The following is a 23,182-nucleotide window of genomic DNA, read 5'->3' on the forward strand; positions in this document are numbered from 1 at the left end:
TCCTTTTCCTCAGAAAAGGGCCTGCTCCCCCTGCTGGTTTGGAAAAAGGATAGCTTGGCCCCTAGAATTTACCAACTACACAGTGAGGTCAACTGGGTAGATTTTGGATGTTGTTCTGTAGATTCTTTTTTTTTTTTTTTTGAGAGAGTTTCGCTCTTGTCACCCAGGCTGGAGTGCAATGGCGCGATCTCGGCTCACCGCAACCTCCGCCTCCTGGTTTCAGGCAGTTCTCCTGCCTCAGCCTTCTGAGTAGCTGGGACTACAGGCATGCGCCACCATGCCCAGCTAATTTTTTTGCATTTTCAGTAGAGACGAGGTTTCACCGCGTTGACCAGGATGGTCTCGATCTCCTGACCTCGTGATCCACCCGCCTCGGCCTCCCAAAGTGCTGGGATTACAGGCTTGAGCCACCGCGCCCAGCCGTTCTGTAGATTCTTAACAGAAGCAGAGCCGGGTTCAGTGGCTCATGCCTGTAATCCCTGCCCTTTGGGAGGCTGAGGTGGGCAGATCATGAGCTCAGGAGTTCAACACCAGCCTGGCCAACATGATGAAAGCCCATCTCTACTAAAAATACAAAAAATAAGCTAGGTGTGGTGGCAGGTGCATGTAATCCCAGCTACTTGGGAGGCTGAGGCAGGAGAATCACTTGAACCCAGGAGGTGGAAGCTGCAGTAAGCTGAGACCCAACCACTGCACTTCAGCCTGGGCAACAAAGCAGGACTCCATCTCAAAAAAAAAAAACAGAAGCAGACACAGATCTACTGTTACATTCCATCTCTGTGAGGTGCTTTCTGTTGTAACCCATATTATAAGAAAAAAGAGACTGGATATATGTTCTCACTCATGTGGGAGCTAAAAAAGTTGATCTCATAGAAGGATGGAATAGGCTGGGCATGGTGGCTAACACCTATAATCCCAGCACTTTGGGAAGCCAAGGCCAGTAGATCACTTGAGCCCAGGAGTTTGAGACCAGCCAGGGCAATTTAGTGAGACTTCATCTCTATACAAAAAAAAAAAAAAAAGTTAGCCAGGTGTGGTGGCACACACCTGTAGTCCCAGCTACTCAAGAGGCTGAGACGGGGAGGATCACTTGAATCTGGGAGGTGGAAATTGCAGGGACCTGTGATCATGTCACTGCACTCCAGCATGAGTGACAAGAGTGAGACCCCATCTCGGAGGAAAAAAAAAAGAAGTAGAGAGTAGAACAGTGGTTGCCAGAAGGTGAGAAGGGTTGGGAGTAGATGGATAGGGAGAGGTTGGTAAATGGGTACAAGCTTACAGTTAGAGAGGAGGAATAAGTAGTAGTGTTACACAGCATAGTAGAGTGACTATAGTTAACAATAATTTATTGTATGTTTCAAAGTAGCTAGAAGAGATGATTTTGAATGTTCCAAACACAAAGAAATAATAACTCTTTGCTGGGCATGGTGGCTCACACCTGTAATCCCAGCACTTTGGGAGGTCAAGGTGGACGGATCATGAGGTCAGGAGATCGAGACCAGCTTGATTAACATGGTGAAACCCCGTCTCTACTAAAAATACAAAAAATTAGCCAGGCATGGTGACACATGCCTGTAGTCCCAGCTACTCAGGAGGCTGAGGCAGGAGAATCTCTTGAACCCAGGAGTCGGAGGTTGCAGTGAGCCAAGATCACGCCACTGCACTCTAGCTTGGGTGACAGAGCGAGACTCCATCTCAAAAAAGAAAAAAAGATAAATGTTTGAGGTGACAGATATGGCAATTACCCCAATTTGATGACTATACATCATATACATGTATAAAAACGTAATATGTACCTCATAAACTTGTATAATTATTATGTGTCAATTAAAATTTGAAAAAAAAGAGAGGCTAGAGGATCATTCCTCTTCCAGATGTTAAACCATTTCCCCAAGGGTCTTTGGGTGGATAGGGACCATGGTGTTCATCTTATCCCTAAAATACAAGGGTTTACAGAGCCTGAGCAAAATGCAGTAGATTGATATAATCAAGGCCTAGCTTTGGCATGGCAGAATTAGGGGTGACTAGTAAATACCAGCTTCCTAGAGATACCTTCTCCTGTCTCCCTGCATAAAATATACACTATCTTGTTTCTCTTCACTTTTTTCTCTTCTCTCACAAATATCTCTTAAGAGTTATCTTTAGGCTGGGTGTGGTGGCTCACACCTGTAATCCCAGCACTTTAGGAGGCTGAGGCAGGAGGATCACGAGGACAGGAGTTCGAGACCAGCCTGGCCAAGATGGTGAAACCCCGTCTCTACCAGAAATACGAAAATTAGCCAGGCATGGTGGCAGGCACCTGTAATCCCAGCTACTCAGGAGGCTGAGGCAGGAGAATCGCTTGAACCCGGGAGGTGGAGGTTGCATTGAGCCAAGATCGTGCCACTGCACTCCAGCCTGGGTGACAGAGTGAGACTCCTTCTCAAAAAAAAAAATAAATAAATAAAAAATAAAGAGTTATCTTTAAATGAAGTACCACTCTGTTTTCCAATTTTTTCTTCAGTAGAAATAAGATCTTTAGGACCTATTCTTTATTACAAGCACATAAACAAACAAACTTGGTGTTCTCTTCTTTTTAACTCTTCTCCATTCTTTTATTCTTTTTCTCTTTTCAGAATTACTCTATCAGTGATGGGCTTTCTAGATCTCTCTTGGTATCTCAGTGTAGAGAGACAGAAAAGCAAAATAATCAGTAAACCAGGCTAGGGTTAGAGGTCAAAATACAAATAAAGGTCAATGAAAACTGCCCCCTCCCCACGTTGGAGAGATCTAAGGGCTCTCATTTCTGTCATGCCAGCCCAACAATTTCCCCCAAACCAAAGCAGATAGTTCGTAAGCAAAAAGTCCCCTTGTCTGATAAACAGCACTTACATCCGCCTGCCAAATGGAAAGGTTAAACCACAGTCTGGGCCCCAGACTCTGAGATCCTGCAATGGGGCCTGCCTGCCTGCCTGCTAGGGATGATCCCCTACAAGGTCCCTGGGTCCTCACTTCCTTTGAGCAGCAATTTGGCCATCGTGAACAAGCCCACCACCAGTCTGAAGCCACATGCCCTGGGATTCCCTTGCTCCCGTAACTACATTTTCCCTCATCACCAAATACGGCTATCTGTCCATGGTTGCAGCTCAAGTTGGGGAATGAACAAGCCGAATAACTCAATTTAGCAACATCCTTTCCTCCCCATGCCATGTATACTTGCTCCTGGCTGAATCTGCAGAGCCAGGGCACAACAAGAAATAGCTCTGATGCCATCTTTCTTCTCTCCTCCACAGTCTCCTCTCCCACAGTGGGCAAACCCTACAAGTGTAACTACTGTGGCCGGAGCTACAAACAGCAGAGTACCCTGGAGGAGCACAAGGAGCGGTGCCATAACTACCTGCAGAGTCTCAGCACTGAAGCCCAAGCTTTGGCTGGCCAACCAGGTAAGGCTGTTGATGTACGGCTGCGGAATGAAAGGGGATGGTGAGAGGGAGTGCTGGACAAGGGTGACTCCAGCATCTCCCCCACCGAGGGATGAAGTCTGTGGAACAGGGGATGATTATCCAGTAAATCTGCCAAGCACCCCATTCCAGGTACCCTAGTTGGTGCACAGCCTTGTCTGTGGTGGGTGCCTCAGGGAGATCGAGAGGCAGAGGAAGTTTGGGTCTACATCCTTAGTCTAATGGGAGAGAGAGAACACCAGAAGTATAAAACAAAGGGCTAAAGCCGGGCGCAGTAACTCATACCTGGAATCCCAGCACTTTGGGAGGCCAAGGCAGGCTCAGGAGTTCAAGACCAGCCTGGCCAACATAGTGAAACCCTGTCTCTACTAAAAATACAAAAATTAGCCGGGCATGGTGGCGTGCACCTATAGTCCCAGCTACTCAGGAGGCTGAAGCAGGAAAATTGTGGTGAGCTGAGAACACGCCACTGCACACCAACATGGGCAACAGAGTGAGACTTCATTCAAAAAAAAAACAAGGGCCTGATGTGTATGATTGTCCGCAAATGATCTGAAATGTTGCTGGGGTGAGCTTTAGGTAGGGTAAAGTAAACAGAGCCCGGTTTTCCAGGCATCTGGTATGACCTTCCTTGGCTACTGACCTGCTGGTTTTCTCCAGGCAAAGGTTGCTGGGCCAGTGCTACCCCTACTCAACTACTACTACCTGTCCCCACCTCCTTCCCACTAGGTGACGAGATACGTGACCTGGAGATGGTGCCAGACTCCATGCTGCACTCATCCTCTGAGCGGCCAACTTTCATTGATCGCCTGGCCAACAGCCTCACCAAACGCAAGCGTTCCACACCCCAGAAGTTTGTAGGTAAGAATCCAGTTGAAAAGAGATATTGGCTTAAAGCCACAGCTCAAACACGTCTGAGCTGTGTTGTCTGGAGATTTGGTTCAGGGAAAGGAAGCAGTCTGGTGGCCTCTGATACTCAAATCTATCCTCAGTACAGGAGGGAAGTAAAGAGGGAGGATGTACTCAGAGTGGAGAGGGTCTGGCACTGAAGACTCTGGTGGTTGTAAGGGACAGAGGTTGAGGGATCAGGCTGTCTCTGTTTTTGAGAATAACAAGAGCTTCAGTCTGTCTGTGTGGGCCCTTAGAGAGTGAGAGAAAGGAAATGAGTATGTGGTTCCCCCACTCCCCAGCACAGTCATGAGCTCTCTAAGGACCTGGAGCTTTATGGAGAGTAATAAAACAAAGTATTAAACATCAGTGGGCTGGGATTGAGTCCTTCTCTAAGATTACAGCCTAGAGTCAGGGAGCAGTCCCACAGAGACCCTGGAGAAAGTAAAGTAGTAAAGAATGTTACATCCAGCCCCACAGGGAAGAAAACAAAGAAGTAATCCTGAGGAGAGTGTAGGAGTTCTCCAAGCCCAGCCCTGCTGAGTTCCCCTTCTCCACAGGCGAAAAGCAGATGCGCTTCAGTCTCTCGGACCTCCCCTATGATGTGAACTCGGGTGGCTATGAAAAGGACGTGGAGCTGGTGGCACACCACAGCCTGGAGCCTGGCTTTGGAGGTTCCCTGGCCTTTGTGGGCGCAGAGCATCTGCGTCCCCTCCGCCTTCCACCCACCAACTGCATCTCAGAACTCACGCCTGTCATCAGCTCTGTCTACACCCAGATGCAGCCCCTCCCTGGTCGACTGGAGCTTCCAGGATCCCGAGAAGCAGGTGAGGGACCTGAGGACCTGGCTGATGGAGGTCCCCTCCTCTACCGGGCCCGAGGCCCCCTGACCGACCCTGGGGCATCCCCCAGCAATGGCTGCCAGGACTCCACAGACACAGAAAGCAACCACGAAGATCGGGTTGCGGGGGTGGTATCCCTTCCTCAGGGTCCCCCACCCCAGCCACCTCCCACCATTGTGGTGGGCCGGCACAGTCCTGCCTATGCCAAAGAGGACCCCAAGCCACAGGAGGGGTTATTGCGGGGCACCCCAGGCCCCTCCAAGGAAGTGCTTCGGGTGGTGGGCGAGAGTGGTGAGCCTGTGAAGGCCTTCAAGTGTGAGCACTGCCGTATCCTCTTCCTGGACCACGTCATGTTCACTATCCACATGGGCTGCCATGGCTTCAGAGACCCTTTTGAGTGCAACATCTGTGGTTATCACAGCCAGGACCGGTACGAATTCTCTTCCCATATTGTCCGTGGGGAGCATAAAGTGGGCTAGCAACCTCTTCCTCTCCCCTCAGTCCACCACTCCACTACCCTGCAGGCATCTATCCCTGTCCCCACCATTTCCCAAGGAGTTTTCCTCTGTGGCCCTCACTACTGGCTACCTGACCTCACACCTGACCCTGATCCCTCCTCACCTATTCTCCTCCTCTATCCTGACCGATTTAAGCATTGTGATGAAACAGGTCTTTTGCTTATGTTTCTCCTTTTTCTCTTCTCTTATCCCAGCATACGGAGTTATTTATTAATTAGTTGATTTTTTCTTTTTTTTTTTTTTTTAACTTATATCAGTCGCTTGCCACTCCCCCACCCTCCTGCCCACAGCTCCTTTCCACTTTAAGCCAATTTTTCTCTTAGATCTTCCAGCAGCCCCAGGGGTAGGAAGCTCCTCTTAGTACTGAGAGATTTCAAGCTTCTTGCTTTAAATCCTCACCTTTTACATTACCTAATCCTTCAGTTTTGATGCTGATACCTCCCCTGGTCCTACCTTAGCTCTGTGGCATTATATCTCCTCTCTGGGACTCTTCAACCTGGTACTCCATACCTCTTGTGCCCTCTCACTTTAGGCAGCTTGCACTATTCTTGAATGAATGAAGAATTATTTCCTCATTTGGAAGTAGGAGGGGCTGAAGAAATTCTCCCCAGGCACTGTGGGACTGAGGGTCCTCTTGATGTTCCTCTAGTAATACGAGTTCTCAAAGCCTACATTCAGGATCTCCCTCTAGGATGTGATAGATCTGGTCCCTCTCCTTGAACAACCCCTCCACACTGCTCTAGTCCCTTCAACCTACAGGTCTATTCAGTGGTGGCTTTTCTCTCCTTGGAGTGCCCCAATTTTATATTCTCAGGGGCCAAGGCTAGGTTTGCAACCCTCTGTCTCTGACACATTTGGGAGCCACAGGTGCCTAATTAGGAACCAGGACATGGGAAAGGGGTGGGTCAAAATTCTTCTCTTTCTCCTCCACCCCTCAAACTTCTTCACTAGTGACCTTCCTAGGCTCTCAGGGGCCCCTCCAGTCCCCATCCTATGAGAAACTAGTGGGTTGCTGCCTGATAACAAGGGGTTGTCTCAGCCCCTCAGTCATGCTGCCTTCTGCTGCTCCCTCCCAGCAGGATTCACCCTCTCATTCCCGGGCTCCTGGGCTCTGTTCTTAGGATCAGTGGCAGGGAGAAACGGGTATCTCTTTTCTCTCTTCTAATTTTCAGTATAACCAAAAATTATCCCAGGATGAGCATGGGCATGTGCCCTTCACCCCATTCCACCCTTGTTCCAGCAAGAATGGGATGGGTACAACTGAATTGGGGTCACCCTTTACTGTCCCCTTCTGCACTCAGCTCCCAGACACAGGGTAGAGGGGCTACTCCTCCTGGCTACTGCAGAGACCCCTGGCCATTTGAGTAACCTAGGATCAGTGAGAAGGGGCAGAAGGAGATACAACCCCACTGCAAATGGAGGTCTCTTCCTACAAGAGTTTTCTGCCCGAGGCCACAGCCATCCCACTCTCTGCTTCCTTGAGATTCAAACCAAAGGCTGTTTTTCTATGTTTAAAGAAAAAAAAAGTAAAAACCAAACACAACACCTCACAAGTTGTAACTCTTGGTCCTTCTCTCTCTCCTTTTCTCTTTCCTTCCTTCCCCTTGCATCTTTCTTTCCACATGTCCTTTCCTATTGGCTCTTTTGCCTCCTACTTTTCTCACTCCCTATCAGGGATATTTTAGGGGGGATGGTAAAGGGTGGGCTAAGGAACAGACCCTGGGATTGGGGCTCCTAAGGGCTCTGAGAAGAGTCTACCTTACCTTCTTATGGGAAGAGAGACCCTAAAAAACTTTCTCCTCTTTGTCCTCCTTTTTCTCCCCAACTATGAGGTTTCCCCAAGAGAACCAGATTGGCAGGGAGAAGCATTGTGGGGTGACTGTTCCTCCTTGACAATGTAGCAATAAATAGATGCTGCCAAGGGCAGAGAATGGGGCGGGAGGTTCGCTCAGAGGAGAGTGGTCTCTAGAGAAAGGGAGAATCCTCAACAGCACCCAGGGGTGCTAGCTCCTTTTTAGAATGTCAGCAGAGCTGAGATTAGTTTCTGGGCTTTTCCTGAACTATTCTGGTTATTGAGCCCCTTCCTGTTAGATCTACCCGTCCCACCTCTTCTGTGTCTGCTGTGTATTTGGTGACACTTCATAAGGACTAGTCCCTTCTGGGGTATCAGAGCCTTGGGGTTCCTCCATCCCCTTCCCCAGTCAGCTGTGGCACCTGTAACCTCCCGGAACATGAAGGACTATGCTCTGAGGCTATACTCTGTGCCCATGAGAGCAGAGACTGGAAGGGCAAGACCAGGTGCTAAGGAGGGGAGAGGGGGCATCCTGTCTCTCTCCAGACCATCACTGCACTTTAACCAGGGTCTTAGGTACAAAATCCTACTTTTCAGAGCCTTCCAGCTCTGGAACCTCAAACATCCTCATGCTCTCTCCCAGCTCCTTTTGCATAAAAAAAAAAAATGTAAAGAAAAAGATTAAAAAAAAAAAAAAACTACACACTGAAACCCACATGGAGAAAAGAGGTGTTTCCTTTTATATTGCTATTCAAAATCAGTATCACAAACAAAAATCTTTCTAAATAGACACTTTTCCAGACCTTTGTTTTTTTGTGTCAGTGTCCAAGCTGCAGATAGGATTTTGTAATACTTCTGGCAGCTTCTTTCCTTGTGTACATAATATATATATATATATTTTTAATCAGAAATTATGAAGAACAAAAAGAAAAAATAAACAGAAGCAAGTGCAATACCACCTCTCTTCTCCCTCTCCTGGGGTTTCCTTTGTAGCCTCTGTTTGGTGTCTCTTTTGACCTTTGCCCCTTCACCTCCTCCTCTCTTCTTCTGATTTCCCTTCCCCCCCTTTTTTAAAGAGTTTTTCTCCTTTCTCAAGGGGAGTTAAACTAGCTTTTGAGACTTATTGCAAAGCATTTTGTATATGTAATATATTGTAAGTAAATATTTGTGTAACGGAGATATACTACTGTAAGTTTTGTACTGTACTGGCTGAAAGTCTGTTATAAATAAACGAGTAATTTAACACCTCTGGTTGTTTTCGCAGACGTCCTTGTCTTGCTTTTCTACAAAGAGGGAGGGGTCCTCCTTGCAGCATCTTGTACAAACTACTGAACAGTTTAGGAGGTGAACCAAAACAGAAGAATTTTCAGCCTAGAATGGGAAATGGAGGAGATTTTCCTACCAGGAAAGAGTGCCTTCAGGATAGGAAAGAAAGTCTGAGTTGCCTGTCTGCCCAAAGTAGAAATTAATCAAACATTTGCTGAGTACCTACTATGCACAAAACATTTTTTACTGGTGAAAAAATAAAAGCCCAAGAGAGAATAAATACCTTGTCCAAGGTTCATCAGCCAGTAAGTAACAGAACCAGAATTTGAACCCAGGGGTGTGTGACTCCAAAACATGTGCTTATCCCTTTATGCCAGGGAATGCAGCCAGTGAAATGTCTAAGCTAGAAAAATCAGAAGTAGGAACATCAATTTGTTTCTGTCTTGAATATTAACTACTTTGTTTCCTTCACTCTGAACTTTTTTCTGTTCTCTTCCATCTACCTCATTGCTATTCCATACACTAATGTCTGCCTTCTGTCTTCCATGAGACTACAGTGAAGTGAAAATTAGACACTCCTATCTAGAGTCTATCATTTTCCATGTCCCATTGAAACTGACAAATTCAAAATCAAAACAGACAGGGAAGCTCGACTGGTGGAGCACACTTGTCATCCCAACTACTTGGGAGGCTGACTTGGGAGGATCACTTGAGCCTAGGAGTTCAAGAACAGCCTCAGCAACACAGGGCAACACCATCTCTACAAGAAATTTTAAAATTAGCTAGGCATGGTGGTACATACTTGTAGTCCCAGCTACTCAGAAGGCTGAGACGGGAGGATCACTTGAGGCCAGGAGGTTAAGCCTGCACTGAATTGTGATAGTGCCACTACGGCCTCCAGACCCATCTTAAGAAAAAAAAAAAAAAAAAAAAAAAAAAAGGCCAGGTGCAGTGGTTCACACCTATGATGCTAGCACTCTGGGAGGCCGAGGCAGGCAGATATCCTGAGCTCAGGAGTTAAGAGACCAGCCTGGGCAACATGGCGAAACCCCATTTCTACTAAAAATACAAAAATTAGGTCGGGCACAGTGGCTCACGCCTGTAATCCCAGCACTTTGGGAGGCAAAGGCAGGCAGATCACAAGGTCAAGAGATTGAGACCATCCTGGCCAACATGGTGAAACCCAGTCTCTACTAAAAAATACAAAAATTAGCTGGGTGTGGTGGCATGCACCTGTAGTCCCAGCTACTCAGGAGAATTGCTTGAACCCAGAAGGCGGAGGTTGCAGCAAGCCAAGATCATGCCACTGCACTCCAGCCTGGCACCTGGTGACAGAGCGAGACTCTGTCTCAAAAAAAAAAAAAAAAATACAAAAATTAGCCGGGCATGGTGGTTCATGCCTGTAGTCCCAGCCACTCAGGAGTCTGAGGCACAAGAATTGCTTGAACCCAGGAGGTGAAGGTTGCAGTGAGCCAAGACTGCACCACTACACTCCAGCCTAGGCAACAGAGAGAGACTCTGTCTCAATAAAAAAAAAAGAAGAAGAAAAAAGGTAAGAAAACAGATTTTAGCTCCAAAAAGTGGGTTAAAGGTTAAAAGAAACCATGATGGGTTGCTGGAGGAAAGGTGAATCTTGTGTGCTCAGACTCTAGAGTGAGTCATGAATGAACAATGGTTTCCATCTGTACCGTCTTGGGTGTGAAAGCTAAGAGGCCCTCTTGCCACCCTAGTGTCTTCAACTCTCAAGACAATGGGTGGTTGACAGTCATTCCTGCTCAAGGCTTAAGCTTTCTTTTGCTCAAGGGTTAAGCTTTCTTTTTCTTTTTTTTTTTTTTTTTTTTGAGACAGAGTCTCACTCTGTCATCCAGGCTATAGCACAGTAGCTCAATCCAATCTTGGCTCACTGCAAACTCTGCCTACTGGGTGCAAGTGATACTCCTACCTCAGTCTCCCAAGTAGGTGGGATTACAGGTGTGCACTATCAGTCCCGACTAATTTTTGTATTTTTAGTAGAGATGGGTTTTTCACCATGTTGACCAAGCTGGTCTCAAAACTCTTGACCTCAGCTGATCTGCCCCCCAACCTCAGCCTCCCAAAGCGCTGGATTACAGGCGTGAGCCACAGCACCTGGCCTAAGGCTTGTCTTTCTGATGGCTTTTCGGAGGTAAATGAAACTTATACAAAAGAATCTTTCAATTAGGGGTCAGAATCACTAACGACTGATGAAATAACTTGCATGGTTTATGATCAGCATTTATTAAAATAAAATACAGAACAGAAAAAAAACACAAATAAAATAGAGAAAAGAACATACCAGTGTACCTTATGACATTGTTTCATGAAGCTCGTGTTTCAGTTTTGTATGTGCATGTAATTGTGCTTGTGTGTGTACTGGGTACCAGTGTAAAATGTATTCGTGCTATGGTTCTAGGTGAAAAACGTTTATGTCATTAGTCCAGGCTATTCCTCCATCCATTTGTTAGGTGACATACAGCATAGTACAGTGGAGCCAGAATAACTACTGCACCTCAGTTCTTTAATCTTTATTTTTAAAATTTTTTGTTTCTGGGTTTCTGTTTTGTTTCTAGGTTGTTTGTTTTTGTTTTTTTTACGGAGTTTTGTTCTTGTTGTTCAGGCTGAAGTGCAGTGGCGCGATGATCTCGGCTCACTGCAACCTCCACCTCCCGGGTTCAAGTGCTTCTCCTGTCTCAGCCTCCTGAGGAGCTGGGATTACAGAAGCCCACCACTATGCCTGGCTAAATTCTTCGATCCTTAAAGTGAGGATGATAATAATACCTACCGGTCGGGCGCGGTGGCTCACGCCTGCAACCCCAGCACTTTGAGAGGCCGAGGCGGGCAGATCACGAGGTCAGGAGTTCGAGACCACCCTGTCCAACATGGTGAAACCCCATCTCTACTACAAATTTAGCCGGGTGTGGTGGCAGGTGCCTGAAATCTCAGCTACTCGGGAGGCTGAAGCCGGATAATTGCTTGTAACCCGGGAGGCAGAGGCTGCAGTGAGCCGAGCCAAGATGGTGCCACTGCACTCCAGCCTGGGTGCCAGAGCAAGACTCCGCCGGCAGTTAGTGGAGGGCGGGGTACGGGGGCGGGGCAGGGGGGTGGGAGGGACATAGCACCTACCTATAGGCTTGCTGAAAGTTAAATGGGTTAATATTTATGAAGGCTCTTACCACAGTGCCAGGCATTGTGCCCACGTGTCCAGAGATAAAAAGACAATGAGAAATAGCCCCAGCCTCAATGCACTTCGTTGTGGCGTTTTCTCCTTATTGGAAAGAAGGATTCACAAAATGTTTCTCTCAGGTCTTCCTCTTCGTAATCCTACACCTAGCTAGTAGCAAGACTGTCAGAGAAATGAGCCGAGGGCGTCCCCCGGTGGCGCAGCATCGCCTTCGGTCTAAGGACTTGGGGCAAGGGGACCTCTTGGCTTCGTACTACAACTCCCACCAGGCATCTCTCCTTCCCTGGCCTCTAATAAAGAGCGCACCTTTGTAGTCCAGCGCCGGACGACTTCCGCGCCTACTGTCGCGTAAACCGGAAAACCACACCGCCCAGAATTGCGTCCGGGTCTACGCGGCGCAAGGCTTGCTGGGAGACGCATAACACCAATTTTCTTCCGCCAGCCGGCTAAATAGTCCCATGTGCACATTGTTCCACGGATAAATAAACGCTAGGAACGCCTTCCAATCCTGTATTTCAGTAGAAATGCTAAACGTAAAGGAATATTTGAGTAAAGTGAGTGGCTGTTCTTGACCCCCGTCACCTAAGGATTCTCCTGGTGTGCGCGTAGGGATCTCTGACTATATAAGAGGGCCCTGCCGCTTATCGCCTTCTTTCTCTGCTGAGAGCTTCGAAAATGGTGAGTTGTACCGCGTGGTTAGCGTGGGGGGTCGGGTGCGGACTCTAGGATTGTGGAGATTTGCGATCCTGGAGCACGGCTGAGGAGTGGGTAGAGTGTACGTTTCCTCCGGGGCTTGGCGGGATTTGCGGAGGAACAGGAGATCCGAGCAGCGCCTTCCTGGAGGCTGCCAGTGCGGCTTGTGGCCATAAAGGGCCTGAGGCTGGTTAAGTTGCGCGGCCTTCCTAACAGGTTTTCCATTCTGATGCAGACAAAGAAAAGAAGGAACAACGGTCGTGCCAAAAAGGGCCGCGGCCATGTTCAGCCTATTCGCTGCACGAACTGTGCCCGATGCGTGCCCAAGGACAAGGCCATTAAGAAATTCGTCATTCGAAACATAGTGGAGGCCGCAGCAGTCAGGGATATTTCTGAAGCGAGCGTCTTTGATGGTAAGTGAGCCACCGGCGCGAACTCCGTGAGGATCTCAGCATCTAAAAGCCTTTCCCGAACCTCGACTTTCTACAGGCTCTGTTCGTTGGAGCCTCCCAGGCAACTTCCAGGTATTTAAGGTGGTTGCTGGTAGAAGAGAACAGTGTATATTTTCTTGTTTGTTGTTTTGATTATTCTCTAGGCAGAGGGTGACTTTTTGTGATAGAGCACACAGCTTTTACTGTGAGGTAACCAAGTTTGCCTGTTTCGGGCCTGAGATTCCAAAAAACACTAGGAATTTGATAAATGTGACCATTGTACTGTTGATTATTTGTAGTGTTAGGGCTGGTGTAGCTGTTGAAGGAACTGGATTCTCGGTTTGTTGTATCCAGAGTGTTAGTCTGGTCCTTACAGTGTCAAGATGAACTCACATGGGATGTTTACTCATTTGTAAAACTGAGGGTTGTACATCAGGTGCTTTGGGGGTACCTTTGTATGCCTGACAGACATTTAAATAAGTTTAGCTTTACTTGATGTAAATATGTCAGATGCTACTCGTTGATGTAACAAAAAAGCAAGGTCGGTATATGATACCAGTATAACTTTGTTTTGTATTCCTTAGCCTATGTACTTCCCAAGCTCTATGTGAAGCTGCATTACTGTGTGAGTTGTGCAATTCACAGCAAAGTAGTCAGGAATCGATCTCGTGAAGCCCGCAAGGACCGAACACCCCCACCCCGATTTAGACCTGCGGTGAGTATTTTAAAAGGAGACTGGAAGCCAGGGGAGTGATGGTTTAAATTAAGATCTTTGCCTCAGGTTAAGGTGTAAGGCAGGTGAGCCCCACACCTGACCATGCTTATTAGAGACGCTGCTTTGCAGTGTTAGAATCAGAATTGGTTTTCAGGGAGCAGTAGTGTTCTTCCTCCACCTCTGCCAGCTTCCAATGTGTTTGTAGCCTGAATATATTGAGAGAATGGTGGTCAAGTTATTTGAGGGAAGGAAGTCTTGGATCTGTGGTTTTTAATTTACTCTTTTGCTTTTGTTTTTGTTTTTTTCTTAGCTGTAGCACAAAACAAATTTATTCTTATTGTCTTTCAGGGTGCTGCCCCACGACCCCCACCAAAACCCATGTAAGGAGCTGATTAAAAGATTGAAGACAACTATTCTCTGGAGAAAAATAAAATGGAAATTGTACTTGATATTGCATATTAAGTGTATCTGTGCCAGATAGGGTGGGGATTTTGTATGTGTTAGACCAAGTGTGAAATAACAAGTAGTATTTTCATGGGGAAGAAAGCTTATTTATGTAATCAAAATTTTTTTCGGATTCTTGCTCTGTTGCCCAGGCTGGAATGCAATGGTGTTATCTCAGCTCATTGCAACCTCTGCCTCCTGGGTTCAAGCGATTCTCCTGCCTTGGCTTTCCAAGTAGCTAGTATTAGAGACATGTGCCACCACACCCAGCTAATTTTTGTATTTTTAGTAGAGATGGGGTTTTACTATATTGGCCAGGCTGGTCTGGAACTCCTGACCTCAGATAATTAACCCCTTAGGCCTCCCAAAGTGCTGGGATTACAGGTGTGAGCCATTATGCCTGGCTATTCATTTAAATTAAACCTTGTTTGCAGTCATGTCCTTGGCCTCACAACTTGCATAGCTGTGTGAAATAAAAAGTTTAGGCATGTGTGACTGTTGCATTCATTCAACTGTGTCAATTTTAAGTTGACATCCTGAAAATGGGTAAAGATTAGGAGAATAAGGAAAAACAGGAGCATATTGTGAAGTGACTGAAAATTGAGGTGTTTATACCTCTGGAGGGGGAACTTGAATAGTAGATGGATGTCTTAGATAGCTTCAGAGCCTGGAAGGATTCATGTTCAGATCCTTATTTTCCTACCTTGGAAAAAGACACTAAAGGCAGTTTTAGAAACCTGAGACATCCCAGAAAGTATAGAGAGAGGCTCTACCTTACCTTGCTTGTGTGTGACAGCAGTTTTGTCCTAGAATTGACTCCTATTTGGGAGTAAATCGTTCTTACTGACTGCCAGTAAAAGGTAAAACATACGGGGCCGGGCGCGGTGGCTCAAGCCTGTAATCCCAGCACTTTGGGAGGCCGAGGCAGGTGGATCACGAGGTCGAGAGATCGAAACCATCCTGGTCAACATGGTGAAACCCCGTCTCTACTAAAAATACAAAAAGCTGGCTGGGCGTGGTGGTGCGCGCCTGTAATCCCAGCTACTCAGGAGGCTGAGGCAGGAGAATTGCCTGAGCCCAGGAGGCGGAGGTTGCGGTGAGCCAAGATCGTGCCATTGCACTCCAGCCTGGGTAACGAGCAAAACTCCGTCTCAAAAAAAAAAAAAAAACATACATAGCTTGGAGATTTTAGACACTTGGGAACCACCTGCACCCCTGTCCCCTTTTACGCAGTTATGCCTCAACCTCCCAAATTGCTGAGATTACAGGCATGTGCCAGCTGATTTATTTTTTTGGTATAGATGGGGTTTCACCATGTTTGCCAGGCTGGTCTCGAACTCCTGACCTCAAGTGATCTATCTGCCTTGACCTCTCAAAAGTGCTGGTGTCATAAGCCACCACACCCAGCCTAAGAAGGGTAGAGTATTTAAGTGTGGAGATTGTCCTGTTAATTGGAATACACTCCCCCACAAAAGTCCCAGAGAGGAACTGCTGACCTGACTTGACCATCAATATACCAGTGCATGTCCTGGAATAGCTGTGGCACATCCTGAGTTTGTAAGAACACTAAATTTGGCAATATAAATTCTTTAGGGAGACTCAAGTTCTTATCAGTGCCTTTCCTTTACTTACTACACTGTGATGATAACCTGATCACACCAAGGGTAAACGGGAAGTGACAGAAGAAAATTAGAGGTCCAAGGCAAAAGTGGATGCTGAATCTGGCCCTAAATTCCAGCGTGTTCTGTACGACCAGATTCAAATACTAAATCATGGCTGTGGTCGTACTTAACTGATCAAGATTTCTCTTGAAGTGTCTAGAGGAACAGCCTGTCACGTGGGTCCTAAACCTGTTCTATGAGTTTACGAACTCACAACATACTCTTCGTTCTAAGTACAGAGTACACTGTTTGATTCTGTCTCCAGGGATTCTTTCAAGAACCTAGCTGCTCCCAAACTTTTTTTTTTTTTTTTTTTGAGATGGAGTCTCGCTCTGTTGCCCAGGCTGGAATGCAGTGGCATGATCTCGGCTCACTGCAGCTTTCGGCTCGCTGCAGCGTCCGTCTCACAGGTTCAAGCAATTCTGCCTCAGCTGCCCGAGTAGCTGAGATTACAGGTGCCTGCCACCATGCCCAGCTAATTTTTGTGTATTTAGTAGAGACAAGGTTTCGTCATGTTGGCCAGGCTGGTCTTGAACTCCTGATCTCAAGGGATCTGTCTGCCTCAGCCCCCCAAAGTGCTGGGATTACAGGCGTGAGCCAGTGCACCTGGCCAGGATCTGCATTTTAATAGTTTCCCAAGTGATTGTGATGCAACTGGTCGGCAGACTATACTGAAGAGCAGATGTGAAGAGAAGGTTGACTTTGGAGGATTTTATTGATGGTCAATGCTGGGTTCCAGAAAGCTGTGAAAGGGTTTCAGAAGATGTGTAAGGGTGCAAATGGCGTCAGAAAGGGCTGCATGGGAATTCGAATCTGAGAGATGTGGATTGAGCTGCAGTCCTGGGCTTCTGGTGACTGCACGAACAGGTGCAACTGAGCCCTGGTAAGCATTATGCTCACAAGCTAAGTGTGCAGTGTGACCTGGAGTCCCAAGTCACACTACTTACAGATCCAAGGACCCTGACTTCACAGCTGCCTCCCAAGGCTATTTTCCTACCCTTTTCTCTGCTCTCTTGTCTCAGATCAATGTTGCATTCATCATTTTTGAAATATGAGAATGTGTGGGAAGGGAGCAAGGTGAGATAGGCCGGGAAACATTGGGAGGGGTGTGGGGAGCAATCGGAGAGGAAGAGATAGATTGGGGTGGGGAGGAAGAATAGTCTCGCTCCCACATCCCCAGACCCCAAAAAGAAGTTCTTAGGCACATCCATTTTTCTAGTGTAATATACTACTTACCCTGATCCAGGCACTCCAGATGAAAGTTAGGTGGGTGGCTTCCTGGCTGTGGCTCATGCCTGTAATCCAGCACTTTGGGAGGCCGAGGCAGGTGGATCACCTGAGGTCAGGAGTTTGAGACCATCCTGACTAACACGGGGAAACCCTTTCTCTAACAAAAAATACAAAATTGGCCAGCTGTGGTGGCATGCACCTATAATCCCAGCTACTTGGAAGGCTGAGGCAGGAGAATCGCTTGAACCCAGGGGCAGAGGTTTCAGTGAGCCAAGATTGCGCCACTGCACTCCAGCCTGGTAAAAGTGCGAAATTCCATCTCAAAAAAAAGAAAGGTGAGTTCCTTAGTTTACAGTTAAAGATGATATGGGTAAGAAGCCGGGCCTCACTGATGTTAGTACCTCGGGAAGACCATAGAGGGCAGTATCATGCAGCAGTTAAGAGCCCAGCTTTGGAGTCTGATAGACCTGAGTTTGAATCCTTCCTTCGCTCTTTGGTAGCTTTGTATGTAGCCTTGGGTAAGTTACTCTATCTAAACTTTCAAAATTTCATTTAAAAGCACTTCACAAGACCGTTTTGAGAACTAAATGAAATAATCTATGCAAAGGACTTTGCAAAGAAACTGCCAGATAATGCAACATTACAAATGCCAGGGGTTACTGTTATTGGCCCAGTTTTATGCTTTGTAAGTCTTTTTTTTTTTTTGAGATAGAGTCTCGCTCTGTTGCCCAGGCTGGAGTGCGGTGGCACGATCTTGGCTCACTGTAACCTCCCCCTCCCAGATTCAAGCAATTCTCCTGCCTCAGCCTCCCAAGTAGCTGGGATTACAGATATGTATCACCACGCCTGGCTAATTTTTTTTTTTTTTTTTTTTTTTTTTTGAGACGGAGTTTCGCTCTTGTTACCCAGGCTGGAGTGCAATGGCGCGATCTCGGCTCACCGCAACCTCTGCCTCCTGGGTTCAGGCAATTCTCCTGCCTCAGCCTCCTGAGTAGCTGGATTACAGGCACGCGCCACCATGCCCAGCTAATTTTTTGTATTTTTAGTAGAGACAAGGTTTCACCATGTTGACCGGGATGGTCTCGATCTATTGACCTTGTGATCCACCCACCTTGGCCTCCCAAAGTGCTGGGATTACAGGCTTGAGCCACCGTGCCTGGCCAATTTTTTGTATTCTTAATAGAGTTGGAGTTTCACTGTGTTAGCCAGGATGGTCTCGATCTCCTGACCTTGTGATCCGCCCGCCTTGGCCTCCCAAAGTGCTGGGATTACAGATGTGAGCTACTGCACCTGGCTGCTTTATAAGTCTTAAAAAATCAAATTTTTTGTTATAGATTTATTGAGAGTAATTGAAGTACAATACATTGTAGGTATTTAAAGTGTACAATTTGAAAATTTTTTGTTTTTGTTTTGTTTTGTTTTGTTTTTTAGAGACAGAGTCTTGCTCTGTCACCCAGGCTGGAGTGCAATGGTACGATCTCAGCTCACTGCAACCTCCACTTCCTGAGTTCAAGCGATTCTCCTGCTTCAGCATCCCAAACAGCTGAGTTTACAGGCATGTACCACTATGCTTGGCTAATTTTTGTATTTTTAGTAGACACGGGTTTTACCATGTTGTTCAGGCTGGTCTCGAACTTCTGACCTTGTGATCCGCCTGCTTTGGCCTCCCAAAGTGCAGGGATTACAGGCATGAGCCACTTTGCCTAGCTGAAAAGTTTTGACAAATGTGTCTACCCATGAAACCATCACCATACTCAAGATAATGAACATACAGGTCACCCCAGAAGTTGCCTCTTGCACCTTGGTAATCTCACCATCCTACCACTCCCAGCCCTGTTCCCAAGCAACCACTGACCTGCTTTCTAAAACTATAGATTAGTTTACATTTCTAGAATTGTAGAATTGTACATAAATTGAATCCCACAACGTATATTTGTGTATACTAAAAATACGTAAATTAGCCAGGCATGGTGACAGGCATCTGTAATCCCAGCTACTCGGGAGTCTGAGGCAGGAGAATCGCTGGAACCCAGGAGGTGGAGGTTGCAGTGAGCCGAGATCATACATACCACTGCACTCCAGCCTGGGCGACAGAGTGAGACTCCATCAACAAAAAAGAAAAAGAAAAAAAAACAAATAACGTTGCTACAAACATTTGTGTACAAAGTCTGTGTAGACATATGCTTTCTTTTCTCTTGTGTAAATAGAGTCGTGCGTCCTCAAGCACAGGGATATGTTGTGAGAAATTCATCCTTAGGCAATTTAGTCATACAAACATCTTAGAGGTACTTAAACCTAGACAGTATAACCTACTACACACCAAGGCCATATGGTAGAGCCTCTTACTCCCAGGCTACAAACCTGTGCAGCATGCTACTGTACTCAACCCTGCAGGCAATGGTAACACAATGGTGTTTATGTATCTAACCATATCTAAGCTCTAAGCCATAGAAGAGATATAGGCCAGGCACTATGACTCACACCTGTAACCCCAGCATTTTGGGAGGCCAAGGTGGACTAATTACTTGAGGCCAGGAGTTCAAGACCAGCCTGGCCAACATGGTGAAACCCCATCTCTACTGAAAATACAAAAATCAGCTGGGTGTGGTGGCGGATGCCTGTAATCCCAGCTACTCGGGAGGCTGAGGCAGGAGAATTGCCTGAACCCAGGAGGTGGAGGTTGCGGTGAGCCGAGATTGCGCCATTGCACTCCAGCCTGGGTAACAAGAGCAAAACTCCGTCTCAAAAAAGAAAAGAAAAGAAAGAGTACACTCTAAAATAACAATAAGAGTAAATACATAAACCAGTAACATTCATTTATCAAGTAATATGTACATAACTGAATATGATATACTTTTTTGTTGTTGTTGTTAGACAAAGTTTCACTCTTGTTACCCAGGCTGGAGTGCAATGGCGCGATCTCGGCTCACCGTAACCTCCGCCTCCTGGGTTCAGGCAATTCTCCTGCCGCAGCCTCCCGAGTAGCTGGGATTACAGGCACGTGCCACCATGCCCAGCTAATTTTTTTTTTGTATTTTTAGTAGAGACGGGGTTTCACCATGTTGACCAGGATGGTCTCGATCTCTTGACCTTGTGATCCACGCGCCTCAGCCTCCCAAAGTGCTGGGATTACAGGCGTGAGCCACCGCGCCTAGCCATGATATACTTTTATACAATCAGCAGTGCAGTAGGTTTGTTTACACCAGTATCACGACAAACGTGAGTAATGCATTGTGCTAGTATGTTATGATGGCTACTGCTCTAAACCATAGGAATTTTTCAGCTCCATTATAATCTATGAGACCACCATCATTAATATGGCCATTGTCAACCAAAATGTCATCATATGGTGCATGACTATCTAGGAGTGGAATTACTGGCTGGGTGAGTCATATAGTAGGCATATACTTAACTTTTTGTTTTTTCTCTGCGTCTGCTTGCTAGAGAGTATACCTAACTTTTTTTTTTTTTTTTTTTTGAGACGGAGTTTCGCTCTTGTTACCCAGGCTGGAGTGCAATGGCGCGGTCTCGGCTCACCGCAACCTCCGCCTCCTGGGCTCAGGCAATTCTCCTGCCTCAGCCTCCTAAGTAGCTGGGATTACAGGCACGTGCCACCACGCCCAGCTAGTTTTTTGTATTTTTAGTAGAGACGGGGTTTCACCATGTTGACCAGGATGGTCTCGATCTCTGGACCTCGTGATCCACCCGTCTCGGCCTCCCAAAGTGCTGGGATTACAGGCTTGAGCCACCGCGCCCGGCCCTATACCTAACTTTTTAAGAAACCACTGCCAGATGCAGTGGCTATGCCTGTATCCCAGTGTTGTGGGAGGCCAAGGTGGGAGGATTGCTTGAGGCCAGGAGTTGGAGGTTACAGTAAGCCAATGCCACTGCATTCCAGCAAGACTGTCTCAAAAAAAAAAAAAAAAAAAAAGCTAACATCAGTCCTTTTCTTGGGATAGTTCCTGGGCAACAGAGCAAGACTCTGTCTCAAAAAAAAAAAAAAAAAAGCTAACATCAGTCCTTTTCTTGGGATAGTTCCTCCTGCCCAGGAAGTTAACTCAGGAGACCAAACTCTAAAACTAAGGCTTGTTTAATCAGCACAGGATTACAGCTGGAGTAGTAAATTGCTCCTCTACTCCAGGGACAGTTTTATCTAGGAAAGATAATAATTTCTGTATAAATACAACACACTCTCTATGACTCTATAAACAACTTCTAGTCATCGTTCTTTTTTATTTTTGTTTCTTGGATTTGTGTGTGTGTGTGTGGTTTTTTTAGGTTTTTTTTTTTTTTTTTTTTTTTTTTTTTTTTTTTTTTTTTGAGATGGAGTCTCTCACTTTGTTGCCAGGCTGGGCTACAATGGCGCGATCTCGGCTCACTGCACCCTCTGCCTTCTAGGTTCAAGCAATTCTCATGCCTCAGCCTCCCGAGTAGCTGGGATTACAGGCATGTGCCACCATGCCCAGCTAATTTTCCGGTAATCTTTCTACATTCTCCTCTTAAAAAACGACAAATGCATTTGCTATGTTCATGCATGGAATATTTCCAGAATGATTCTCAAGAAACTGTTAACAGTTGTTGCCTCCAAGGAAAAGAACCAGGTGACTGGAGGACAAATGGAAGGGAGAGTTCTTTTTCAGTGCCGTGGTACTAGTCCAAGCCACCATCACCCCTCACCTAGATTATATCCGGGCCTCCCTCCTGGCCTTCTTGATTCTATTCTTGTCCACCACAGTTCTTTTACCACAAAGCAACATGACTAATTATTTTATTATTTTATTTTTTGAGACAAGAGTCTCACTGTATCACCCAGGCTGGAGTGCAGTGGCACAATCTTGGCTTACTGCAACCTCTGCCTCCCAGGTTCAAACGATTCCCCTGCCTTAGCCTCCAAGTAGCTGGGGCTACAGGCAGGTACCACCATGCCTGGCTGATTTTTGTATTTTTATTTTTTTTAGTAGAGACAAGATTTTACCGTGTTAGCCAGGCTGTTCTCGAACTCCTGACCTCAAGTAATCCATCTGCCTTGGCCTCCCAAAGTGCTTCTTGGATTACAGGCATGAGCCACCACACCTGGCCAAGACTGATTTTTTTTTTTTTTTTTTTTGAAATGGAGTTTAGCTCTTGTTACCCAGGCTGTAGTGCAATGGCGCAATCTTGACTCACCGCTACTTCCGCCTCCTGGGTTCAGGCAATTCTCCTGCCTCAGCCTCCCGAGTAGCTGGGATTACAGGCACGGACAACCATGCCCAGCTAATTTTTTTGTATTTTTAGTAGAGACGGGGTTTCACCTTGTTGACCGGGATGATCTCGATCTCTTGACCTCGTGATCCACCCGCCTCGGCCTCCCAAAGTGCTGGGATTACAGGCTTGAGCCACCGCACCCGGCCAAGACTGATTGTTTTAAAAAGTAAACCACTGCCGGCCGGGCGCGGTGGCTCAAGCCTGTAATCCCAGCACTTTGGGAGGCCGAGGCGGGTGGATCACAATGTCAAGAGATCGAGACCATCCCGGTCAACATGGTGAAACCCCGTCTCTACTAAAAATACAAAACATTAGCTAGGCATGGTTGTGCGTGCCTCTAATCCTAGCGCCTCAGGAGGCTGAGGCAGGAGAATTGCCTGAACCCAGGAGGCGGAGGTTGTGGTGAGCCGAGATCGCGCCATTGCACTCCAGCCTGGGTAACAAGAGCGAAACTCCGTATCAAAAAAAAAAAAAAAAAAGTAAACCACTGCCAGGTGCGGTGGCTCACACCTGTAATCCAGTGCTGTGGGAAGATCCCTTAAACCCAGAAGTTCAAGACCAGTCTGAGCAACATGGTGAAACTTCGTCACTACAGAAAAATTTTAAAAATTGGCCGGGCACAGTGGCTCACGCCTGTAATCCCAACATTTTGGGAGGCCAAAGAGGGCAGATCACCTGAGGTCAGGAGTTCAAGACCAGCCTGGCCAAAATAGTGGAACCCCATCTCTACTAAAAAAAAAAATATATATATATAAATATTAGCCAGGCAGCCGGTGGCTGCCTAATAACGGTGGCTCATGCCTGTAATCCCAGCACTTT

The 23,182-nt window shown here is 46.7% G+C and overlaps 2 protein-coding genes across 8 annotated transcripts in view; both read left to right on the forward strand.

The window, feature by feature from the left end:
• IKZF4 (IKAROS family zinc finger 4) overlaps positions 1 to 8,943 on the forward strand; it is a 34,606-nt gene extending 25,663 nt beyond the window's left edge. For 4 of the 7 annotated variants that reach the window (XM_074402735.1, XM_039472084.2, XM_039472082.2 and 1 more), the window contains 3 exons: positions 3,273 to 3,422; positions 4,170 to 4,301; positions 4,889 to 8,942. In XM_074402735.1, the coding sequence (XP_074258836.1) occupies positions 3,273 to 3,422; positions 4,170 to 4,301; positions 4,889 to 5,649 (1,043 nt within the window). In that variant the 3' untranslated portion in view covers positions 5,650 to 8,942. Of the gene's footprint in view, positions 1 to 3,272; positions 3,423 to 4,169; positions 4,302 to 4,888 lie in introns of all 7 variants that reach the window. The other 3 variants (XM_074402737.1, XM_039472086.2, XM_039472081.2) reach the window with 2 other exon arrangements.
• A 3,573-nt stretch (positions 8,944 to 12,516) lies between these two features.
• On the forward strand, positions 12,517 to 14,721 carry RPS26 (ribosomal protein S26). The gene is made up of 4 exons (XM_010349952.3): positions 12,517 to 12,623; positions 12,874 to 13,051; positions 13,654 to 13,784; positions 14,133 to 14,721. The coding sequence occupies exons 1-4, from the start codon at positions 12,621 to 12,623 to the stop codon at positions 14,166 to 14,168; spliced, it is 348 nt and encodes a 115-aa protein (XP_010348254.1). The 5' UTR covers positions 12,517 to 12,620; the 3' UTR covers positions 14,169 to 14,721.
• Positions 14,722 to 23,182: the final 8,461 nt, after the last annotated feature.

The sequence above is a fragment of the Saimiri boliviensis genome, chromosome 7 (assembly GCF_048565385.1).
Source record: "Saimiri boliviensis isolate mSaiBol1 chromosome 7, mSaiBol1.pri, whole genome shotgun sequence".
NCBI classification, from domain to species: domain Eukaryota; kingdom Metazoa; phylum Chordata; class Mammalia; order Primates; family Cebidae; genus Saimiri; species Saimiri boliviensis.